This window comes from Berghia stephanieae, chromosome 15 (genome assembly GCF_034508935.2).
Source record: "Berghia stephanieae isolate SIO BIC M18660-M18661 chromosome 15, UCSD_Bste_1.3, whole genome shotgun sequence".
Classification (NCBI taxonomy): domain Eukaryota; kingdom Metazoa; phylum Mollusca; class Gastropoda; order Nudibranchia; family Aeolidiidae; genus Berghia; species Berghia stephanieae.
This window is the reverse complement of record NC_088374.1, coordinates 18,172,705-18,197,704: the sequence shown is the minus strand read 5'-3', so window position 1 is coordinate 18,197,704 and position 25,000 is coordinate 18,172,705. Positions and strand designations below refer to the sequence as shown.

The 25,000-nt window shown below is 36.1% G+C and overlaps 1 protein-coding gene across 3 annotated transcripts in view; it reads left to right on the top strand.

The window, feature by feature from the left end:
- LOC144960565 (uncharacterized) overlaps positions 1–25,000 on the top strand; it is a 25,904-nt gene that overhangs the window by 616 nt on the left and 288 nt on the right. Inside the window, exons 2-9 of one of the 3 annotated variants that reach the window (XR_013642876.1) lie at positions 3,749–3,954; positions 8,954–9,116; positions 10,748–10,939; positions 12,531–13,202; positions 17,780–17,854; positions 19,317–19,514; positions 22,785–23,077; positions 23,304–25,000. The exon at positions 23,304–25,000 is cut by the window's right edge and continues 288 nt beyond it. Coding sequence is in view for 2 of the 3 variants with exons in the window: in XM_078893775.1 (XP_078749901.1) it covers positions 3,749–3,954; positions 8,954–9,116; positions 10,748–10,939; positions 12,531–13,202; positions 17,780–17,854; positions 19,317–19,514; positions 22,785–23,005 (1,727 nt within the window). In the remaining variant the exon portion in view is untranslated. Of the gene's footprint in view, positions 1–3,748; positions 3,955–8,953; positions 9,117–10,747; positions 10,940–12,530; positions 13,203–17,779; positions 17,855–19,316; positions 19,515–22,784; positions 23,129–23,303 lie in introns of those variants that run through there. The other 2 variants (XM_078893775.1, XM_078893776.1) reach the window with 2 other exon arrangements.

Genomic DNA, 25,000 nt, shown 5'->3' with positions numbered 1-25,000 from the left:
AAATCCGCAAACACAGAAACACTGTTTGAAAGGGTCTTGCGAATACCAAGTCTTGTATGGATAGGTCTTTCGGACGCCAAGCCGCTCGGTTTGGGTTCTGTCATGGCACAAACTAACCCGAGATGAATCGTTTTGTCAAATAGATGAATCATTTTATGTGTGTGTGTGTGTGTGTGTGTGTGTGTGTGTGTGTGTGTGCAAGCCATGCGGGTAAGAACAGCGCTTGTCAGTGAGAAAAAAACAAACAAGAAACAGCAAAGTTGCGTTTGAAATAGAAAAAACGAACAATAACCTCAACAACTTAACCTTTCAAAGGCGAGGTTCAATCTTACTTGGAGATCTTACTGTTTTCATCAAAAGACAAATAACGACAATGCAATTATAGTTTATTCGAAGCCTGTGTTGCAATGGTTGAAACTGTTTATTCTACAATGAAAATAATATAAACGAAAACTATTATCTGAAAACATAAAATCAGTGTCACTGGCAAAGGATTAAATTGCACGCACCATCCAGCATCCTGTGTATGACACTCCTACCTCATAATTTGCTAATCATAAAAAAAAGTAAATAGCAATCAGAAACAGTGAGTTGAAAACAATGAAGAAATAGGGGGAGGGGGAGGGGAGGGAGAGAGAGAGAGAGAGAGAGAGAGAGAGAGAGAGAGAGAGAGAGAGAGCAAAACCCAGTAGCAATGTATCCCTTTAAAGGCGAAATTCGATCTTATTTTTACCCAACACCAAAACTTCCCGCTTTGATAATTGAAGTCCGAGTCGCGATGCTCTGACTATTCTCTTTATGGAAACGCCGTATTCTCCATTAAATTAAATTAAATTGAGCTTTTATATAGCGCAATTTCCACTAAACGTGCTCAAAGCGCTTTACAAGGGGTCCCTGGTCAACAACAACGTTTAACATGAAGGCGTGACATGCCGCTTGTTAGGCGATATTACAATTTTTTGGACAAAGACAACGCTGTTAACGGCCAGGTACTCATTTTACACCTGAGTACGGTGAGAGAATGTGAGTAAAGAGTCTTTTCCAAGGACTCAACTATGCGCCGAACGAGGCTCGAACCCAGGACCTTCCGATCCGAAAGCGAGTGTCATCCTACTTGACCACATAGCCGCACACATAGCCATATAATAATAATAATAATAATAATAATAATAATAATAATAATAATAGATCTTTATTGTCCATAAATATGGTAATTTGTCATTTAGTTACACTTGTTATAATGTTAAACGATAACTAAGATTGAACAGATATTTCACTCCTACTTATTTTCTCTCTCTCTCTTTATCTCTCTCTCTCTCTCTCTCTCTCTCTCTCTCTCTCTCTCTCTCTCTCTCTTCTCTCTTTCTTTCACACGTGCGATATACACAACATAAACATATTCATTTCGTTTTCAATTTGTTACGATTGTGGCAATTCGACACCAAAAATTATCATCATTATCAATTGGTCAGTTAATCTTACATTAAATAAATTAATCAGTTAATCAGTCAACGAATCAATCCTTGGTTTTTTTGTACCATATGAAATATTCAAAATTTTTATTGCTGATGGAACGAACGTTGATTTATACTTGTTAGTTCTACATTTAATCTGACAAAACCTTCTCCCAGATGGTAAAAGACTAAATTCATGGTATAAAATATGTTTTTTATTGTTGGTAATTGAGAATGCTTTCCTTTCTATTGCTTTTCCATGAATTCTTTCTACTCCATCAAGAGGATGGTTTATTATTTTTGATGCCTCTTTGATAGATTTTGAAATTTTTGATTTATCTTTAAGTCGGCATCCTCCAAACCATATGGTGCAGCCAAACGCAATTACACTTTTAATCAATGAGTCATAAACTCTTAACATAGTTTTCTTCCTTACTTGAAATGTTCTCAATTTCCTTAGGATGTATAATCTTTGGGCAACTTTCTTAGATATTATATTAATATGTTGAGAGAAATTGAGGGAACTATCAATGGTTATTCCTAAATATTTAAAATGGTCAACTATCTCAACATCATCTTTACCGATCGCCACACACTTTAAGTCGTTTTTATTTTTTACACCAAACACCTGTTCTTTCGTTTTTTCAACATTTAATTCAAGCTGATTTTGTTTACACCAATCGGTGAATATATTTATTTGTTTGAAATAATTCTTTTCGGTAACTTTATCTTTTAATAAGCCAAGAATAGCAGTATCATCTGCATATTTCACTATAAAACAATTTTCAAAGGATGGTCTGCAGTCGTTGGTGTATAAGATGTACAGGATTGGGGAACTCACACAGCCTTGGGGACATCCGTTCGACAACGTTCTTTTGTTGGAGATATGTTCACCCAATTTTACACATTGCGGTCTATGGGTCAGAAACTCTTTATACCATTTAATAAGGTAGTTTGGAATATCCATGCTGCACAACTTTTGAAGCAAAATATCTGTGTTCATGGCATTAAAAGCTGACGAAAAGTCGACAAACAGGATTCTGGCGTAATTCGAGGGCGTTTGGTCAAGGTGTTTCGAGATCAAATTTGTGGCGGTTAATAGTGCGTCTTCAACACTGAGATGTTGCTGGTATGCAAATTGGTACGGATCTAGCAATTTCAGGTCATAACATTTTTGTAGGAGCTCAGATTTTAAAATTTTTTCTAAACATTTCATTACAAGCGATGTAAGCGCCACTGGACGCTTATATAAAAAGAAACTATTATCTGAAAACAAAAAATCAGCTTCGCTGTTAAGGGGTTAGAACACCTGTCCGACACGGGTCCTTGACACTCGCATGTCCTACGTCATCAGACGACCCGTCTCTCTTTCACTTTCACCTTACCCCATGCCCCCTCCCTCCCCTCAACACTTATCCTTCCAATCTAGGAATTTCCTGCTGGATGTCAATTTTTTTCTCTTTCGTTCAATTAAAACCAAGACATCGGGGAGATTGTTTACACTAATTGGATGTGAATACTCTTTAACAGTCGTAACGTCACTTCCTTCCTAATGACGCATGGTAACTTAGTAACACTGGCTCTAAACTATCGGAACAATGGCGGACGCCCGTTTGAAATATTTCTCCGGCGAGCATAAAAGCGTATCCAGAGGGAAAAAAACAATATAAATCTGATCATGTTTTGACTTTTACACATTCTGATCACAAGACATATGAAAAGTTCTAGCCAGCATGAAGAATAAAAAGTACAGATTTTTTTGTTTAGAACCAAGATGGCCGCCGTTACTGGGCGACATGACATCAGACTATTGAATCCAATTGGTTTGAAAGCGATACAGTTCTGAGTTCCGATTCCATGCTCGATTGATTTATGCACTACCGTAAGGGTCATGCGGACAGCGAGTTGTTCCGGTAAATCCTCACCGCTCTTTTTTGTTTGAGCACTTTAGTATTTACAAGTAGGTAGGTACCCACCAACACTCATATATATATATATATATATATATATATATATATATATATATATATATATATATATATATATATATATATATATATTCATATGCGTGTGTATGTGTGTTTGTATGTGTGAGATAGATAGATAAATAAATAGATAGATAGATAGATAGATAGATGGATAGATAGATAGATAGATAGATAGATAGATAGATAGATAGATAAAGAGAGAGAGAGAGAGAGAGAGAGAGAGAGAGAGAGAGAGGAGAGAGAGAAGAGAGAGAGAGAGAGAGAGGGAGAGAAAGACAAGTGATAAAAATGTTTTTTCATCTACAGGCTCCACGCTACGTCTTGACGTATTTCCGGAAACTTTCCATACAATGATTACAGACGAGATAAATCTAACTTGCTATTCGTACGGCCCTGCATATTGGGCTCATAACGTTGTCACTCTGGAGATTCTGAAGAATGGGCAAAAACCGATCGCCGTGGTCAGTCACGAAGGACTTGTCGAGGGCCTGGGTATGGCCGGGAATATGAAGGTATGATTTTATAGATAAACGAAGATGACGTCACTCAGGCCTTTGTTATTGGTTTGTTTTTTGTTTTTTTTTTTGCCATCCACGTTTATGAGTAATTCTCACTAAACTGTATTAACCAGACTATAAACGTTCAAGGTCACACATAGATTTGTGTGTTGGTCCGTTATACTTCCGAATGACAATGTTGTGAGCTTCTTAGCCAAGCGCATACTATCTATAAACCAGCTAAGGTGAAATCTTCATTATCTACTCTCTCCCCACCAACCATATCGTCACATTCGTTTCGACACAACCAACAATTTTCGCTTTCTGATTTCTCTTGTGCATTACAAAATTTAAAGAAATGCTTTGATTACAGCTATAAATACTAAACACTTTGTTGTAGAGCTCACTATGCTGAGCAACATTCTGTATAGAATGAATTTATTTATTTATTTTAATTTTTTTTTTTTTTTTGAGTAAGAAAAGTCTATTTTTGTGTTGGGTGGGTTTGACATTTTGCTGGAAATTCTGAAAATGGCTGGTAAGGAGAGGGTTAAGGGAAGTTTCTGTAGACAATGTCTGGGTATAGCTGTCAACATTATGGTGTCGTTCTATAAGCATGCTCGGGATAAGATATGTAGGTTTTTGTAGACAATGTCTGGGTATAGCTGTCAACATTATGGTATAGTTCTATAAGCATGCTCGGGATAAGATATGTAGGTTTTTGTAGACAATGTCTGGGTATAGCTGTCAACATTATGGTATAGTTCTATAAGGATGCTAGGGATAATATAGGTAGGTTTTTGTAGATAATGTCTGGGTATAGCTGTCAACATTATGGTATCGTTCAAAAAGCATGCTCGGGATAAGATATGTGGGTTTTTGTAGACAATGTCTGGGTATAGCGTTCAACATTATGGTATAGTTCTATAAGTATTCTAGGGATAATATAAGTAGGTTTTTGTAGATAATGTCTGGGTATAGCTGTCAACATTATGGTATCGTTCTATAAGCATGCTAGGGATAATATAGGTAGGTTTTTGTAGACAATGTCTGGGTATAGCTGTGAACATTATGGTATCGTTCTACAAGCATTTTAGGGATAATATAGGTAGGTTTTTGTAGACAATGTCTGGGTATAGCTGTCAACATTATGGTGTCGTTCTATAAGCATGCTCGGGATAAGATATGTAGGTTTTTGTAGACAATGTCTGGGTATAGCTGTCAACATTATGGTATAGTTCTATAAGCATGCTCGGGATAAGATATGTAGGTTTTTGTAGACAATGTCTGGGTATAGCTGTCAACATTATGGTATAGTTCTATAAGCATCCTCGGGATAAGATATGTAGGTTTTTGTAGACAATGTGTGGGTATAGCGGTGTTGACTAGCTTGGGGTGAGATCGTCAGGAGTAGGATACATTTCTGTGGGTAATGGCTGTGTATAGACATGGATATAAAGGTATGGTTCTATAATCAAGCTTGGGGTGAGATCGTCAGGAGTAGGATAGATTTCTATACACAGTTCAAGTTTAAGACCATAAGATGCAAAAGGCACATTGTGCCCACCACCGCAAATCTTATACACATCAATGTTCTCTATCACACCACACTAATCCTGTCACTCAAGACATTCAATCCTCCCGGTGTTTTTGTAGTAGGTGGAATTAGGTTATAAAAAAACTTGAATTGTGCAAACAGGGTTGAAAGCATGAAAATTACATATGTTGTAGAATATGAAAAACCCTATAATTTATGATATATAACCACTCTGAGAGATCATTATTAGTTTAGATACAAGGTTTTTATTATGTGGAAAACGCGCTGAAATGATGTCGGGGTCTGTGATGTGTAGTATGTCATGTGGTAGTTTGTTCCATTCACGTATTGTTCTAGAGAACAATCTGTATTTGTATGCGATTGTTCTTACAAATGGCTGGTGGTATTAGTTGGTGTGATGAAGCCTGGTCAAGTATCTTTTGTTTTTTTGTTGTAAATTGTGAATGTAGATTTGGAATGCTTATGGCTGAGAGTTTGCATTTTGCGAAACAGATGTATGCGCGCGTTCTCTCTATGAGTCTGGAGTGTTGGCCATCTTAGTATGTCTTGAGTTCCTGTCACACACCCCGGTATCGTCTTTTGTGGCAATATGTAGCAAATCTTACAGCTAACCTCTGAGTGTTTTCAATGGCTTTTATGTCCTTAATATTGTAGGGGTCACATGGAATACAAGCATACTCCAAAATAGGTGTCACTAGTTGAACATATGTGACCCTTCGCCTCAAAACGGTATTAAGTCGGGTTTGTTAAGATGTTGAAAATTGAATTTATAGCCAAAAATATCAGACTTGTGTTGAGTTTGTATGTTTTATTGAGGAGAATGGATCCCATATTTCAGGGCGCTAATGACAACAATTTATATTTTGATCAGTTTAACATTTTAATCGGCTTTTAAACATATGGTTCGTTCCAATATAATACCGTTTTGAGACGATGGGTCAAATATGCTTGTGCCTTTGTCTTTTCGGGACAAAGATGGGGATTTATCTTGATAAAATGTAATTTTTGAAGGCTTTTGTCACAATATGGTGGTTATGATGTACCCACTGCAAGGTGTTCTTTAAGTGGACTCCAACGTACGTTATACTATTTACATGTCTAACCCTCTCCTTACCAACTATAGAAAAATCGTCACATTCGTTACGATAGAGCCAACATTTTTCTAATTCAAATTTCTTTCGTACATCCGAAAATTTAAAGAAAATGAACAGAACATGTTTTGCTAAATACAATTATTTATCGCAAGAACTTACTGCTATTTGTGTCAGAGTGATAAAAAATTATTTTTGTGTTACTTGGGTGTGAAGTTATGGGGAAAATCCTGAAAATAGCTGGTAAGAAGAGAGTTAAGTGTTTGGCCAAATATTTTGTAGTCAAAGCTCAATGTCTTATTCTTGGTGAAGATTGACATCACAGAGCATTTTTCGGGATGAAAATTCATTTGCCACGAGTTTGAACACTTATCAATGGGTCTAAATCTGACTGTAACATCTTTGCATCGTTATGGTCTTCTATCGTTCTGACGACATGATGGTATCGTTTTATAAACAATCCAGAGGTAAGGGAGTCAACATAAAGGCTTCTGTAAACAATGTCCGGGTATAGAAGTCAATATAAAGGTATTGTTTTATAAACACTCCAGAAGTAAGGGGGTCAACATTAAGGCTTCTGTAAACAATGTCCGAGTATGGACGTCAATAAAAGGTATTGTTTTATAAACAAGCCCGAGGTAAGGGAGTTAACATAAAGGCTTCTGTAAACAATGTCCGGGTATAGAAGTCAATATAAAGGTATTGTTTTATAAACAATCCAGAGGTAAGGGAGTCAACATTAAGGCTTCTGTAAACAATGCCCGGTATAGACGTCAATATAAGGTATTGTTTTATAAACAATCCAGAGGTAAGGGAGTGAACAAAAAGGCTTTTGTAAACAATTATCCCGGTTTATATAGCGTGAAACACGGACAATACCGATAGTACTTTCCGCCAGATCTTACAACCCGAGCTACCCAATCACTGGTGGGTGAAGAGGGGAGTCAGAAAATATCTAGATTACACCCTGGATTGATCTCGGTCCCTTTGCGTGTGAAGCGAGTGCTCTACCAATTGAGCTATCGGATCTTCCTAATTTTGACATAGAATTCATATATTATCTTAACATCGTTATCAAATTATTTAGGCCAAATTCACAGGACTAGCTTAGCACTTGAGCTTAAAGAACATTTAATTTATCATTGATGATAATATTAGCAAGTTAGCGATTACGTTTCCAAGCCTTCAACGTTCGATGAACGACGAAAAAGATAACGAAGAGACTCTGAGGACAGATCTTCGTTTCTTTTCTCGTCTTTCGTAGATCGTAATAGGTAATTTGCTGTTCGTAGTCCTTTAAATATATACAACAGACCAGCAGTGTTATATGTTATATGGCTTAGAGACAGCAGCTACAACAAAGAAACAAGATAAAGAAGTTGAGGTGGCAAAAATGAGGATGTTGAGATGGTCACTTGGCTGGACAAGAAAAGATGAAGTGAGAAATGAACGAACCCGAAGGTTGACTGAAGTGGAGAATGTACCAATAAAGATGAAAGAAGATATATTGAAATGGTTCGGATATGTAAATAGACGAGCGAGGCAGTACGTGGGAAGGAAAGTATTGGACTAAGAAATAGCGGGGGAAAGGAAAAAGGGACGCCCAAAAACTAGATGGTGGGATAAGGTAAAGGACGATATGAAAGAACTGGGCCTGGAGGAAGATGATGCGATGAACCGAGATGTATGGAGGTGAGGCATTCATTATGGCAACCCTGCAAACTGCGGGATAAGCTGAAAGAAGAAGGAGAAGAAGAAAGTCCTTAATCATTTAATAAAAGGACCTGTAAACATCTCGTGCCTTTTCAGTCCGTTATCTCACATCAGCTTCAGCCCCTTCCAACCACGATGTCAATAACACTACCTAGATAAAATTATAAGAATGAATCATCATACATAAAGAGTGATAGGGTCTCCATTTATTGTTAGTTTTTTGTTTGTCGTTTTCTTTTGTTTTTGTTTCATTTTGGCTAGGTTTTATTATTATTTTGTTTGTCTCTATGTGTGTGTTGGGGGGGGGGGGGGGGGGGAGGAGTTATTTCTCTTTTTTTGTTACTTTAATATTTTTGTTTTTGTTCATTATTATTATTATTATTATTATTATTATTATTATTATTATTATATTATTATTATTATTATTATTATTATTATTATATTATTATTATTATTATTATTATTACTATTATTATTAAGATTATTATTATTATTATCATTATTATTATTATTATTATTATTATTATTATTATTATTATTATTATTATTATTATTATTATTATTATTATTATCATTATTATTATTATTATTTTACTTCCTTTGCTTTTAATCATCGAAATGATTGATTATTTTCAATGTTTGTTTCCAATAGGCAGAAGGTCATGTGGAGAGCGATGCCAGTAAAAGTTACATCAGAGTAACCATCAAGAACCCAGGCATTCCAGATACAGGCACCTACACATGTGTGATGTTTTATATGGATGAGACGCTGAATATGAAGGAACTGAAGGCTGACGCAAACGTCACTGTTGCCAGTAAGACTTTGGTTGCTTTGAGATTGTTTTTTGGGATGTTTTATCTTGTATTTTTCTTTCTTGGTTTGTCTGGCACCTTTCATACACATTTGTTAAGTTCTTTATCTTTGAGAATGGTTGAATGACGGCTGAAGCAAACATCACTGTTACCAGTAAGTCTTTAATTGATTTGAGAATGGTTGGATGATGGAAATGATGGCTGAAGCAAACATCACTGTTGCCAGTAAGTCTTTAATTGATTTGAGAATGGTTGTATGATGGAAATGATGGCTGAAACAAACATCACTGTTGTCAGTAAGTCTAGTCTTTGGTTGCATTGAGAATGGTTGGATGATGGAAATGATGTCTGAAGCAAACATCACTGTTGCCAGTAAGTCTTTAATTGATTTGAGAATGGTTGTATGATGGAAATGATGACTGAAGCAAACATCACTGTTACCAGTAAGACTAGTCTTTGGTTGGTTTGAGAATGGTTGGATGATGGAAATGATGACTGAAGCAAACATCACTGTTGCCAGTAAGTCTAGTCTTTGGTTGGTTTGAGAATGGTTGGATGATGGAAATTATGGCTGAAGCAAACATCACTGTTACCAGTAAGTCTAGTTCTAGGTTGGTTTGAGAATGGTTGGATGATGGAAATGATGGCTGAAGCAAACATCACTGTTACCAGTAAGTCTTTGGTTGCTTTGAGAATGGTTGGATGATGGAAATGATGTCTGAAGCAAACATCACTGTTGCCAGTAAGTCTTTGGTTAGTTTGAGAATGGTTGGATGATGGAAATGATGTCTGAAGCAAACATCACTGTTGCCAGTAAGTCTTTGGTTAGTTTGAGAATGGATGGATGATGGAAATTATGGCTGAAGCAAACATCACTGTTACCAGTAAGTCTAGTTCTAGGTTGGTTTGAGAATGGTTGGATGATGGAAATGATGGCTGAAGCAAACATCACTACCAGTAAGTCTTTAATTGATTTGAGAATGGTTGGATGATGGAAATCATGGCTGAAGCAATCATAACTGTTACCAGTAAGTCTATAATTGGTTTGGGAATGGTTGGATGATGGAAATGATGGCTGAAGCAAACATCACTGTTACCAGTAAGTCTATAATTGATTTGAGAATGGTTGGATGATGGAAATGATGGCTGAAGCAAACATCACTGTTACCAGTAAGTCTAGTCGTTGGTTGATTTGAGAATGGGTGGATGATGGAAATGATGGCTGAAGCAAACATCACTGTTGCCAGTAAGTCTATAATTGATTTGAGAATGGCTGGATGATGGAAATGAAGGGTTAAGCAAACTAATTATTTGAATTTTTCCAGTTTCATGTTCAACCATAATATAGAAGTGACCAATTAACTGCCATACTTTGGAAAAGTCGAATTTTCAAATTTAATTTGGCCAGAAATCCAACCTTGTCCTTCAAATATCGATCGATTTAAATGACTCGCATTTTGGCAACAACAACAATTAAAAAACTCTCAAACCTGGGACCTCGCGAGGTCTTCCTTAAGTACCATGTTTTGGGAGTTTTTGCCAAGGTGAGGGCCATTAAAATCAATCGGTATTTGAAAGACATCTTTTTCTGGCAGGAAGCCGGTAAAAAAAAATGTCTGTTTTCTCGTGACAGATGAAGACATAACACACGTGATGACCTACTTGATGGGAAGGTTGTCGGATATGGAAAGATCCATCGAAAGACAAGAGGAAGTCAATTCTCAACAAAGTGAGACGATTCGAGGACAGCAAAGGTTATTGAAAGACCAGAACGATACGATAGAAAGGCTGGAGAAGCTACTGAAAGGATACACCAGTGGCCAGGGTAATGTGGAATAATTAGAATAATATACAGTTTTTGACCTTTAATGAACTTTCTGACCGAGGGCCGCCCGACTTTGGAAGGGCTTTCTCCGAGGTTACGAAATATTCAATATTGGAAGAAAAAAAAACACACGGTATTATAACAACGTTCCATAAATAGTAACGCGTAATGATATCAAGTTTACAATAATAATTTGTGACGTCAGATTATCAAACGTTTAATTTGATTAAAATTAGATTTAAAGAAAAAGAAGTATCATTCAAATATTTTAGAAAATGTCTTTTATTCAATGATGACGAAATAGGAATCGACTGAGGGTAGAAAAAAAGATGTCGTACATTCTTGCGTAGGTATTTGGAATTCGGACTTTGTTCCCAACGTGCACTCGTAAGCTCGTGCAGTGGTTGGGAACACTTCCGTAATTCCAAAAAGTAAGAGTGTAAGAATCGTATATTATAATTTAATTGGCCAAACTAGTTGCCCCTCGAATACGGAAAAATGCTGGAAAGAGATCCCTTTTCTCATTCCGGACCCTCTGTTTGGAACGCCTTACCACAGAGCATTCGTGAAAAAGAATCTTTGTCTATTTTTAAACGTTCGCTTACAACATATCTGTTTCGTCTTTAGTAGATGGTATGAGAAGTAAGATAGGTTTGGTTTATATTGTGTGTTGTGTGTCTGTGTGTGTGTGTGTGTGTGTATGCTTGTGCGTGTGAATGAGTATGTTTCAGCCCATGTAATTTGTAATAATTTAAGCGCTTAGAGTCTGGTGTCTCGGAGTTATAGCGCTATATACGTTTTCAGCATTATTATTATTATTATTATTATTATTATTATTATTATTATTATTATTATTATTATTATTATTATTATTATTATTATTATTATTATTATTATTATTATTATTATAACACCCCTTGTTCAGTTTCCTATAAAATCAATATTACAGTAAATTGATATCAAAATAATAAAATATTAGTTAAAACTTGACGGATGACGAGATTAGCCGTCAGTTATAATTTCATTCAAAGTGTCCAATAACTCCCCTTATTAAGCAATTAGATTTTATTATTATATATAAAGAAAAAAAAATAGAGTAGTAATCAAGGGACGTAATTGTTTATTTAGTCGTCAATATTAGATTATCCTTTTAGTGCAGTTACGTCCGCTTAGATATGTCAAACAGGCAGCCACCTTGTTCTAATAAGATCTGTGTTTGTTCATGTCAGTCTCGTTGATGCAAGTACGACCTCAAAAGCAGCTAATAATAATAATAATAATATATAATAATAATAATAATAATAATAATAATAATAATAATAATAATAATAATAATAATGATAATAATAATAATAATAATAATAATAATAATAATAATAATAATAATAATAATAATAATAATAATAATAATAATAATGATGATAATAATAATAATGATGATGATGATGATGATGATGATGATGATGATGATGATGATGATGATGATGATGATGATGATGATGATGATGATGATGATGATGATGATGATGATAATAATGATAATAATAACATTAATAACTCTATATAAAGGCTCAACTCTTTTAATTCACAGAGTACGTGACAAAAACAGCATTCTCCTCTCTCCAAGACAGCGTGACGCATATCAAAACAAGCCTTACTGAAACAAATAACATGGTTGTTCTCCAGAATGACACACTCTTCAAACAGGAAGTCAAGCTGAAAGATCAGGAATGGACACAGATTTATTTGGGTGTCAAATTAAAAGATCATGAAAACATCAACAAAGACCTGAAAGAATCAACAAGTCAACTGCAGAGTGAAATTGACAATCAACTAACAGAACTGAAAGAGTCAACAAGACAAAAACAGAGTGAAATTGGCAATAAACTGACACAACTAAAAGAATCAACCAGTCAAAAACAGAGTGAAATTGGCAATCAACTGACACAACTAAAAAAATCAACAAGTCAACTGCAGAGTGAAATTGGCAATCAAATAACACAACTGAAAGAATCAACAAGTAAAGGAAAGAATGAAATTGACAATCAACTAACACAACTGAAAGAATCAACAAGTAAACGACAGAGTGCAGTTGACAATCAACTAACACAACTAAAAGAATCAACAAGTAAAAAACAGAATGAAATTGACAATAAACTGACACAACTAAAAGAATCAACCAGTCAAAAACAGAGTGAAATTGACAATGAATTGACACAACTGAAATCCCAACAATCAGAAATTCAAAAAATGAACACAAAAGGTAATGTAGAAGGAAGAAAACTGACGCCACTCAGCTCTTTGATATTGTTTTTAGCCAGTCATTGTTATGGGAAGTTCTAACTAAATTTTATCAATCGGACTACAAACGTTTAAGGTTACACATAGTTTGGTGAATAGATAACTATGCCTCTCAGATATTGGAACTACTGGCAGTGATTGGTAAGCATAGCAATCTACACAGGTTATACGATCGATGATATGTGTCTAAGTAAATTATCCAATTTTCTATCGCTTGATCATTAGAACCAACACAGAAAATCTTGTGTAAACTTAAACGTTTATAATATGATCGAGAAAATCGTGTGATAACTAGTCATCCGTCTGGCAGTATAAAAACAATAACAATGATCAGAGAGAGGTCGATTTCATTCACGTTATTGTTTATAAACAACCAACTATGTTTGTCCGAATACGTGTGAAGGTCTGTCACAAATTCCATGTTTTGATTTGGCAAAAATATGGGAGAACGATTACTCAAGGCAAGATTCAACTCAAAATATGCTTAATAAACAGTAATTATTTGTTATGCCCCAAGAGGACAAAAAAGAGGACGAGAAACAAAGTTTTTATGATAAGCTAAATCCAACTATAATGCTTGGTGACCTCAACGCAAAGATTGGACGAGATAATGACTATAAAATTAGCCATGAGAACCATCTTTATGGGACTCTAAAAATAGCCCTGAGAACCATCTTTATGGGATTCTAAAATAGCCATGAGAACCATATTTATGGGACTCTAAAAATAGCCCTTAGAACGATCTTTATGGGACTCTAAAAATAGCCCTGAGAACTATTTTTATGAGACTGTAAAAATAGCCCCGAGAACCATCTTTATGGGACTATAAAATTAGCCCCGAGAATTATCTTTATGGGACTATAAAATTAGCCCCAAGAACCATCTTTATGGGACTGTAAAAATAGCCACTGCGTTAAAAAAAATACTTGAGCATTTATATAGAGCAATATATACTTAACGTGTTCAGCGCGCTTTACACGAGGCCCCTAGCACACAGAAAGCACTCAATATGTAGGACGAGACATGGCGTCTGTTAGGCGATATTGCAATTGTTAACGACCAGGTACTCATTTTACACTTGAGAGAAGGTTAGTAAAGAACCTTTACTCAACAATGAACAGTTCAGAGCAGTGAGTTACCATCAGACCATCTGTTCAAATACTTGACATTCTAACTTTAAGGTTAGTGGCACACCACTGAGCCATCTGCTCACATCCGTCATGTTCTAACTCAAAGGTAATTGATTTACCACTTTGCTTTCACTTTACATCCATGACATTCTGACCCAGTGATTAGTAAATTACCACTTGGCCATCAAATGACAAACATTATGGTATTACCTAAATCTTAATGACTTATAACTATGCCACTAATTTACAACCAAACCCTTCAGACTCAAATGTGAATGACTTACCACTAGGTCATTAATACACAAACATCACATTCTGACACGAATGTTAATGGTTTACCACTAGGCTGTCAATTCATAACTATAACATTAACACACAAAGGTTACACAAGTTACTATTAAGCCATGAATTCACAACAATAACGTTCTGACCCAAATGTTAATGTCCTAACACTAGACCATTAATTCGCAACCAATCTAAACTACAATCTTGACACAAATGTTAATGTCCTAACACTAGACCATTAATTCGCAACCAATCTAAACTACAATCTTGACACAAATGTTAATGTCCTAACACTAGACCATTAATTCGCAACCAATCTAACCCCAATCTTGACACAAATGTTAATGTCCTAACACTAGACCATTAATTCGCAATCAATCTAAACTACAATCTTGACACAAATGTTAATGCCCTAACACTAGACCATTAATTCCCAACCAATCTAAACTGCAATCTTGACACAAATGTTAATGCCCTAACACTAGAACATTAATTCGCAACCAATCTAAACTACAATCTTGACACAAATGTTAATGCCCTAATACTAGACCATTAATTCGCAACCAATCTAAACTACAATCTTGACACAAATGTTAATGCCCTAACACTAGACCATTAATTCGCAACCAATCTAAACTACAATATTGACACAAATGTTAATGTCCTAACACTAGACCATTAATTCGCAACCAATCTAAACTACAATCTTGACACAAATGTTAATGCCCTAATACTAGACCATTAATTCGCAACCAATCTAAACTACAATATTGACACAAATGTTAATGTTCTAACACTAGACCATTAATTCGCAACCAATCTAAACTACAATCTTGACACAAATGTTAATGCCCTAACACTAGACCATTAATTCGCAACCAATCTAAACTACAATATTGACACAAATGTTAATGTTCTAACACTAGACCATTAATTCGCAACCAATCTAAACTACAATTTTGACACAAATGTTAATGTCCTACGACTAGACCATTAATTCGCAACCAACCTAACCCCAATCTTAATGACTTACCATCAGGCCATTAATTCACAAATCTAACCTTCAGACCCAATGTTAGTAAATTGCCACTAAACCATCAATTCACAATTTTAACAATCTGACCCAAAGATTAATGAATTGCCACTATTACATTAATTTACACCAATAACCATCTGATCTAAATGCTAATGATTTTCCACTAGACCATTTATTCACAACCATAACCTTCTGACCCAATGTTAGTAAATTACCACTAGGCCATTAGTTCACAACCATAACCTTCTGACCCAATGTTAGTAAATTTCCACTAGGCCATTAGTTCACAACCATAACCTTCTGACCCAATGTTAGTAAATTACAACTAGGCCATTAGTTCACAGCCACATCCTTCTGACCCAATGTTAGTAAATTACCACTAGGCCATTAGTTCACAGCCATAACCTTCTGACCCAATGTTAGTAAATTACCACTAGGCCATTAGTTCACAACCATAACCTTCTGACCCAATGTTAGTAAATTGCCACTAGGCCATTATTCACAACCATAACCTTCTGACACAATGTTAGTAAATTACCACTAGGCCATTAGTTCACAGCAATAACCTTCTGACCCAATGTTAGTAAATTACCACTAGGCCATTAGTTCACAACCATAACCTTCTGACCCAATGTTAGTAAATTACCACTAGGCCATTAGTTCACAGCCATAACCTTCTGACCCAATGTTAGTAAATTACCACTAGGCCATTAGTTCACAGCCATAACCTTCTGACCCAATGTTAGTAAATTACCACTAGGCCATTAGTTCACAGCCATAACCTTCTGACCCAATGTTAGTAAATTACCACTAGGCCCTTAGTTCACAACCATAACCTTCTGACCCAATGTTAGTAAATTACCACTAGGCCATTAGTTCACAACCATAACCTTCTGACCCAATGTTAGTAAATTACCACTAGGCCATTAGTTCACAACCATAACCTTCTGACCCAATGTTAGTAAATTACCACTAGGCCATTAGTTCACAACCATATTCTTCTGACCCAATGTTAGTAAATTACCACTAGGCCATTATTTCACAACCATATCCTTCTGACCCAAAGTTAGTAAATTACCACTAGGCCACAAGTTCACAGCCATATCCTTCTGACCCAATGTTAGTAAATTATCACTAGGCCATTAATTCACAACCATATCCTTCTGACCCAATGTTAGTAAATTACCACTAGGCCATTAGTTCACAACCATATCCTTCTGACCCAATGTTAGTAAATTACCACTAGGCCATTAGTTCACAGCCTTATCCTTCTGACCCAATGTTAGTAAATTACCACTAGGCCATTAGTTCACAACCATATCCTTCTGACCCAATGTTAGTAAATTACCACTAGGCCATTAGTTCACAACCATAACCTTCTGACCCAATGTTAGTAAATTACCACTAGGCCATTAGTTCACAGCCTTATCCTTCTGACCCAATGTTAGTAAATTACCACTAAACCATCAATTCACATTAGTGACGCTTTGATCCAAATGTTAATGACACACCCCTAGACCATTAAGGACGCTAGTCTATCGCAAAGTAATTTTCGCCAGATCAAACACACCAAGCTACCCAACCACTGCTAGGTGGACAGAAGGGGGGGGGTCAGAAAAAATCTCGACTGCACCGGGGATCGATCTCGGTCCCTTTTGTAGTGGGAAGCGAGTGCTCTACCGACTGAGCAATCGGACCCCCCCCCTCCCCCCAATTCAATGACGTTCCAACTGAAATGTCGGCGAGTTATGATTTTCAAAAGTTCAAATCCATGATTCCTTTACCAAAATTACTACAAGCATAAATGTGACCCACCGTATCAAAGCGGTATTATGTCGAGATCCACTCGGTAAGGGAAATTGAATTCATAGCCACACTTATCCAACTTGGGTTTAATTTCTGTACGTTATGGTGGAGTATAAAGACTATTTCTTGCATTGCAAAAACTTCTAAGCTCCAATTTCTCATCATTCTATCTCTAAATTTACTTTTTGGGATCTGAATCATCCCGACATAATACCGTTTTAAGACGGAGGGTCACAAATCCTCTTGTTCACAACTTACTTTCTACAATTTGTGTTTCCACAGTGGCATCACGGGTTACTGTCCTGGAAAACACAGAAATCAAACAAAGCCAGTCTATTATGGATTTGATTAAAAAAGGTAATCAATACGCATATATTATTTTTATAATGATAAACAAAGATGAATATAACAGCTTAAAGAAAGAAACTAAAAAAAAAAAAAAATAAATAAACCGGAACATTTCGGGGTAAAAACCCTTTTTCAGCCAACAAAAAAAAATGGAAACAAATTCATTACCAAACCCCCCCCCCCCCCCCAAAAAAACAAACAAACAAACAAACCCCAAAAACGATCGACGTCAGAGAAATAGCTAGTATGTTATTATCCTCTTAGGAAACCAAACGAAAGGAAATTATAGCAACAGAAACTTTAAAAATTCTTTATACAATATTCCCCAAAATGTCTAGAAAAATTAGTAACTTTCAAATAAAGAGAATATGATTTTAGGCACACCGATACTGTCCCAAACATCAAAACAACTCATTTTGTTATAAGGAATGAGATTAGCGGAAGAGTAGCGTCCCTTGATTGGACATCACCTTACAGAGAGAACGTCAACTTAAAAATCGCTGAGAAACTATTTAACTAACCGCGCGGTTTCACAGGAAGCGAGGACGAGAGACACATGCGCGAACCATAATGACGTTCTATCTCTAGTAACTTCTTCGCCGGTGACGTCGAATCAAGGGACGCTACTCTTCCGCTAATCTCATTCCCTATTGTAAGGTAAACAATCCTTTTGTTTTTCCGCTTCGGTTTCGTGGAATAATCTGCCAGAACCAGGACGCATGAGATCAGAGACATATTTGAATAGGTTTGAGAGGCTCTTATAGCAACGTTTGCAATTTCTTAGACTTGTTCAGATCTGTTTTTTAATTTGTGACGTCAGATTAGCCAACGTTGAATTTTTTTAAAAATTAGCTTTAAAAAAAAAGACAGAAGATTTACCAAGTATGTTTGGACATTTTCCTTATTCAGAGATAACGAAATCAAAATCGATCGATGGGGTAGAATAATAGGGTTTTTACACTCTTGTGAATTTTGAATTCAAACTGTATCACCAACGCTCAATCACAAACTATGAAGCTGTTGATAATTAAATAGACGAAGATAATGATGAGGATATAGTTGAGATGATCTAGATGATATAAATGATGGTAATGATTATGTAATAGGTGATGATAATGATGATATAGAAGAAAAAGAAGAAGATGATGATGATGATGATGATGATGATGATGATGATGATGATGATGATGATGATGATGATGATGATGATGATGATGATGGTGGTGATGATGATGATGATGAGGATGATGATGATGATGATAATGATGATGATGATGATGATGATAATGCTGCTACTGCTGCTGCTGCTGCTGCTGCTGCTGATGATGATGATGATGATGATGATGATGATGATGATGATGATGATGATGATGATGATGATGATGATGATGATGATGATGATGATGATGATGGTCATTGGCCAGGAAAGGTCTAATAATAAATTCTTGTACTTGTTCCTATATTTATCTAGACAGCTTCACGTCGGCATTCTCTGCCTTGCTGCCATCCAAAACTAAAGTTAGCACGGGACAAATTTTGAAATTCACCAACGTCCAGGAGAATATCGGAGACAATTACGATCCTGCAACCGGGATTTACACGGCTCCCATTGATGGGCTGTACACGTTTCAACTCACTGCCATGTCATTTGCTCGGCCTGTAAAGAATTGTAAGTATTGGAAGTGTATAGATAGTATGCGCTTGGCTAAGAAGCTCATAACATTGCCATCCGGAAGTATAACGGACCAACACACAAAACTGTGTGTATCCATGAACGTTTATAGTCTGGTTAAAGCAGTTCGGTGAGCATTACTCATAAAACGCGGATTGCAAAAAAACAATAACAAAGACCTGAGTGATGTCATCTTCGAACTATCTATAGGGAATGAGATTAGCGGAAGAGTAGCGTCCCTTGATTGGACGTCAACGGTGGAGAAGTTATTTGTAAACAAACCATCTTTTATTTTTAATATGTAGTCTACATCATAGTTGACATTACATAATGGAGAAAACGACAGAAAAGATCTATCTACGTTGATTATGATGTGCATTTTTGTACAGAAATATGAATAATAAATTTTGTATTTGGAGCGGCTTGGCTTGTAGTTGGTTTGTTTACAAATAACTTCTCCGCCGGTGACGACCAATCAAGGGACGCTTCTCTTCAGCTAATCTCATTCCCTATAGATAGTATGCGTTTGGCTAAGAAGATCATAACATTGCCATCCGGAAGCATAACGGACCAATACATAAAACTGTGTGTATCCATGAACATTTATAGTCAGGTTAATACAGTTCGGTGAGCATTACTCAAAAACGCGGATGGCAAAAAACAATAACAAAGATCTGAGTGACGTCATCTTTGAACTATCTATAACCAGTTTGTCGAATAAACAATGCATAACAATGCATAAACAATGAATAGGTATTTTATTGAATCATGGCGAAGCATAAATACATTTTGATCCTGTAATCAAAAGGTCTGAGGTTCGATCCCCAGTCGAGGTCGACTGATTTTTTTGAGATGTTCTTTCTTCTACTTTTCTTTTCTTGCTTTGTCTGGCATCTTTCATACACTCTTGTTTAGTTCTTTATCTGACAACGATGCCTGTTCCTTAACTCTCTCCTTACCAACCATTTTCAGGATTTTCCAAAAAACTTTACACCCAACTTACACAAAAATATATTTATTTCACGCAAACACAAAGGCTGTAAGTTCTTGCTATACATATTATTCCTGCTAAACTTGCTCTTCAGTACAGTGTTAATATACTTTAACTATAGCAAGTATTTTTGTACAAATATTATGATTTACAAAGAAATCAGAATGAGAATAATGTTGGCTGCATCGTAACGAATGTGACGATTTTCATATAGTTGGTAAGGATGGGGTTAATTTCTTAATATAAATATTTAAATAGCAGGATGTTTAGTATAGTAAACTCCTATAATCACGTAGCATATGTGACCAAACGTCTCAAAACGGTATATGTCGGGATGGACCAGATGCTAAAAAGTCAAATTATAGTCAAACTGTTCAAAAATATGAAACGTTGGCATTTAGTACAGTAAAATATGATATTCCTTCTCCTCTATAAAGCAAACAAACTCAACTTAAGTCTGATATTTCTGGCTACAAATTCAATTTTCAGCATCTTAATCATCCCGACTTAATACCGTTTTGAGACGAAGGGTCACATACAAGAGCGAGGATGGATGATCTTTATTGACAACCAGCATTTATTTGGGCTATAAATTATGATGTCATCACTCTGGAATCAGCAGATCAACACTTCCAAGGAGACTAGAACCAGTACTTTGTACTGCGGCTATGTGGTCTTGTTATATGACACTCGTTTTTGGATCGGATGGTCCTGGGTTCCAGCCTTGCTCGGTGCATAGTTGAGTCCTTGGAGAAGGGTCTTTACTTACATTCTCTCACCGTACTCAGGTGTAAAACGAGTGCCTGGCCGTTAACAGCGTTGACTTTGTCCAAAAAATAGAATATCATTAACAGGCGTCATGTCCCGTTCTAAATTTTAAGTGTTGCTGTTGGTCAGGGACCCCTTGTAAAGCGTTTTGAGCACGTTTAGTAGATATTGCGCTATATAAAAGATTAAGTTTTTTTTTTGGTTTATTTTTGTATTTTTTTTTTTACAATGATATCACCCTTGTTTTCTTGTAATGTTAGTCTTTTAAAAAGTTGTTTGTTTTGTTTTTTTTTAACTAGTCCTTCAGAGCCGTTAGGCCAATGAAGGTGGAGTTAATCTCGGTTTCCATAGCATGAAACGAACAATAGGCAATTACTTGCTATACTTTGGATAGGATGCTAGTCAATTGTGAAGTACTTTCCGCCAAATCTAACAGACTCAGCTACCCATTCACTGCTGGGTGGACAGGGGGTCAGTCAAAAAAAAATCGAATGCACCCGGGATCGATCGTGGTCCCTTTGCGTGTGAAGCGAGTGGTCTACCACCTGAGCTATCGGGGGTCTGGATTTAATGTACAGAATGTCCATAGCACATTTAACAGAAAAGCGTTATAGCCAATATACATTAAACATCGACTTATGAATACATAGATGCTTTACCATTTTGTTTACCATTATCTTTTACCCAATGTGCCTCTATACGGTTGCCATGGTTACCTACAAACAAATTTAACCTATTTTCGAGTTCTTTCGTGTTATATATATATATATATATATATATATATATATATATATATATATATATATATATATATATATTGTAGTGTGACTAATTTCTTTATCTATTTATTTTTTGGTAAGCGTATCAACACGGGAGATACATAACCAATGTCTTCTGCATTAACTCACTCAATCCTAGAGATTTTTTCTACCTTTGAAAATTGGAAAAATGTATTTAAAATGAACACGTACATAGAATGTTTTATTCAAATACCATTAACATGTAAAACTAAAAACATTAACTACGCTTATAATTTGTCTCAGAAAAATGTAATAAATAGACATGGGGTAAAAGTAACCCGGGTAAGCTACGGATATAGTCGGTGTTAGGGTTGAGTGAGTTAAGCACGCATAAGCCTCCCCAGAATGACTGGGCTTAAAGGCGATATGGACAGTGTATATTCGTGCGGCTATGTGGTCTTGTGGTATGACACTCGCTTTCGGATCGGAAGGTCCTGGGTTCGAGCCTCGCGCTCGGCGCATAGTTGAGTCCTTGGAAAAGGCTCTTTACTCACATTCCCTCACCGTACTCAGGTGTAAAGTGAATACCTGGCCGATAACAGCGTTGTCTTTGTCCGAAAAATTGTAATATCGCCTAACAGGCGTCATGTCCCGTCCTACATGTTTAATGTTGCTGTTGACCATGGACCCCTTGTAAAGCGCTTTGAGCACATTTAGTGGATATTGCGCTATATAAAGCTCAATTTATGCATTGCATTTCTTCCTCAGGGAGAGAGACGAACTTGGAAATTGTTGCCAATAATGTAGCTGTTGCAAGAATAAATATCGACCACATTGATAAATATGACCAATCGTCAATGAGTTGTGTTGTCAAGCTGCAGGCAGGAAATACAGTCAAATGTCTGGTTCGTTACATCAGTAACGCCGATAATCGTCTTTATGGGACCTCTTATACTGGTTTTAGTGGATATCTCATTAAACCATTGTAAGCGGGTGGTTGGATGGGAGCATCACCCTTGAATCATATACCTATGATGTTCGCATGGGTGTACGATCCGATAGTGGCGGGTGGTTGGATGGGAGCATCACCCTTGAATCATATACCTATGATGTTCGCATGGGTGTACGATCCGATAGTGGCGGGTGGTTGGATGGGAGCATCACCCTTGAATCATATACCTATGATGTTCGCATGGGTGTACGATCCGATAGTGGCGGGTGGTTGGATGGGAGCATCACCCTTGAATCGTATACCTATGATGTTCGCATGGGTGTACGATCCGATAGTGATGTCGTTTCTTCTTCTCTTTACTAGCCTATCCTGCTTCTTTGGTTTGTGATTGTATTTTTGACAGGGGATATTTTTTTTTCTGTAAATCTTCTGCCTGTTTGTTCTTGGTTATTTATAATTTAGCTTATGATATCTTTAGGTTATGATTTTGATTTACATTTGTACTATTTTTGTTAGATTGCTTGTTTTTTTGTTTCAGCGGTCTCTCATATAACCTCAATTGTGTTGGAAGAGACCTAAAGCAACAAACAAACAAAAACAAAAAAAAAAACATTGTAAGTATCAAGCTTTGGAACTTTGGCTAATGTGGTCTAGTGTTTTGACACTCGCTTCGGATCGGAAGGTCCTGGGTTTGAGCCTCGCTCGTCGGCGCATAGTTGAGTTCTCGGTTAAGATTCTTTACTCACATTCTCTCACCGTACTCAGGCGTAAAAGGAGTACCTAACCGGTAACAGCGTTGTCTATGTTGGAAAAAAATGTAATACTGCCAAACAGGCGTAGTGTCTCGTTCTACATGTTACGTGTTGCTGTTAGTCAGGGATCCTATGTGAAGCGGTTTGAGCACGTTTAGTGGATATTGCTCTATATATGTGACCCATCTTCTCTAAACGGTATAATGTCGGAACGAACCAGATGCTTAAAATCTGAATTAAATGTTAAACTGGTCAAACATTTGAATTGTTGGCATTAGCACCCTAAAATATGGTGTCCATTCTCCTCAATAAAGCTTACAAACTCAACACAAGTCTGATATTTCTGGCTATAAAATCAATTTTCAAAATCTTAACCATCCCGACTTAATACCGTTGTGAGGCGAAGGGTCACACATACGGTCAAGTTTTTTGTTATGTCAGTAGTAAGACTTTCTAACACTGTCTACTGTAGTGAATTATTTATTTCTGTGCTAATTAAAATTCTCTATGTATCCAAATTGAAGCGTTATGATTCAAGTTTAATAATACACGTTTTTTACACTCTTGCCTATTGGAATTCCGGGCGTGTTCCCAACCGCTGCACGAGCTTGCGAGTACGCGTTGGGAACAAAGTTCGAATCCCAAAACGCAAAAGTGTAAGATATCTTTTATTCTACCCTTCAATCGATTCCTATTTTGTCACCTTTAAATTAAAAAAAACCCATCTTCAAAAACATTTAAATGATACTTCTTTTTAAAGAATCTGATTTTTAGTGAAATTTAACGTTTGATAATCTGACGTCACAAATTATTATTGTAATCATATCATTACGCGTTACTATTTAGGGAGAGGGGTGGAGTATGGATTGATTTTACTTCCTTCCATCTTCATAATATTTTAACCAACATGCACTTATTTGCAGGTCTGATAACCCAATTTCTTACGGGCTCATTGTTGTAATGGAAATCTTTAAAAAATGACCAAAATATTGTCCATTACATTATGTCAATGTTAAGCTAGGCTCATAAGCTGTTCGGATGTCAGACCTGCATATATATGTACACGCGACTTTAACTGTTTTGGTAATTAAATAAAATATATCTACATTGGTTATTTGTTTATTTGTTCATTCATTTATTGATATATTTGTATATCGTTTTTGTAAAATTTATTCATTTATCTTTATATTTATTTATCTTTAATTTATTTATATTTTTCATTTATTCGTTTATTTATACATTCACATAATTATCTTATCCATTGACATCAATGTTCGCAC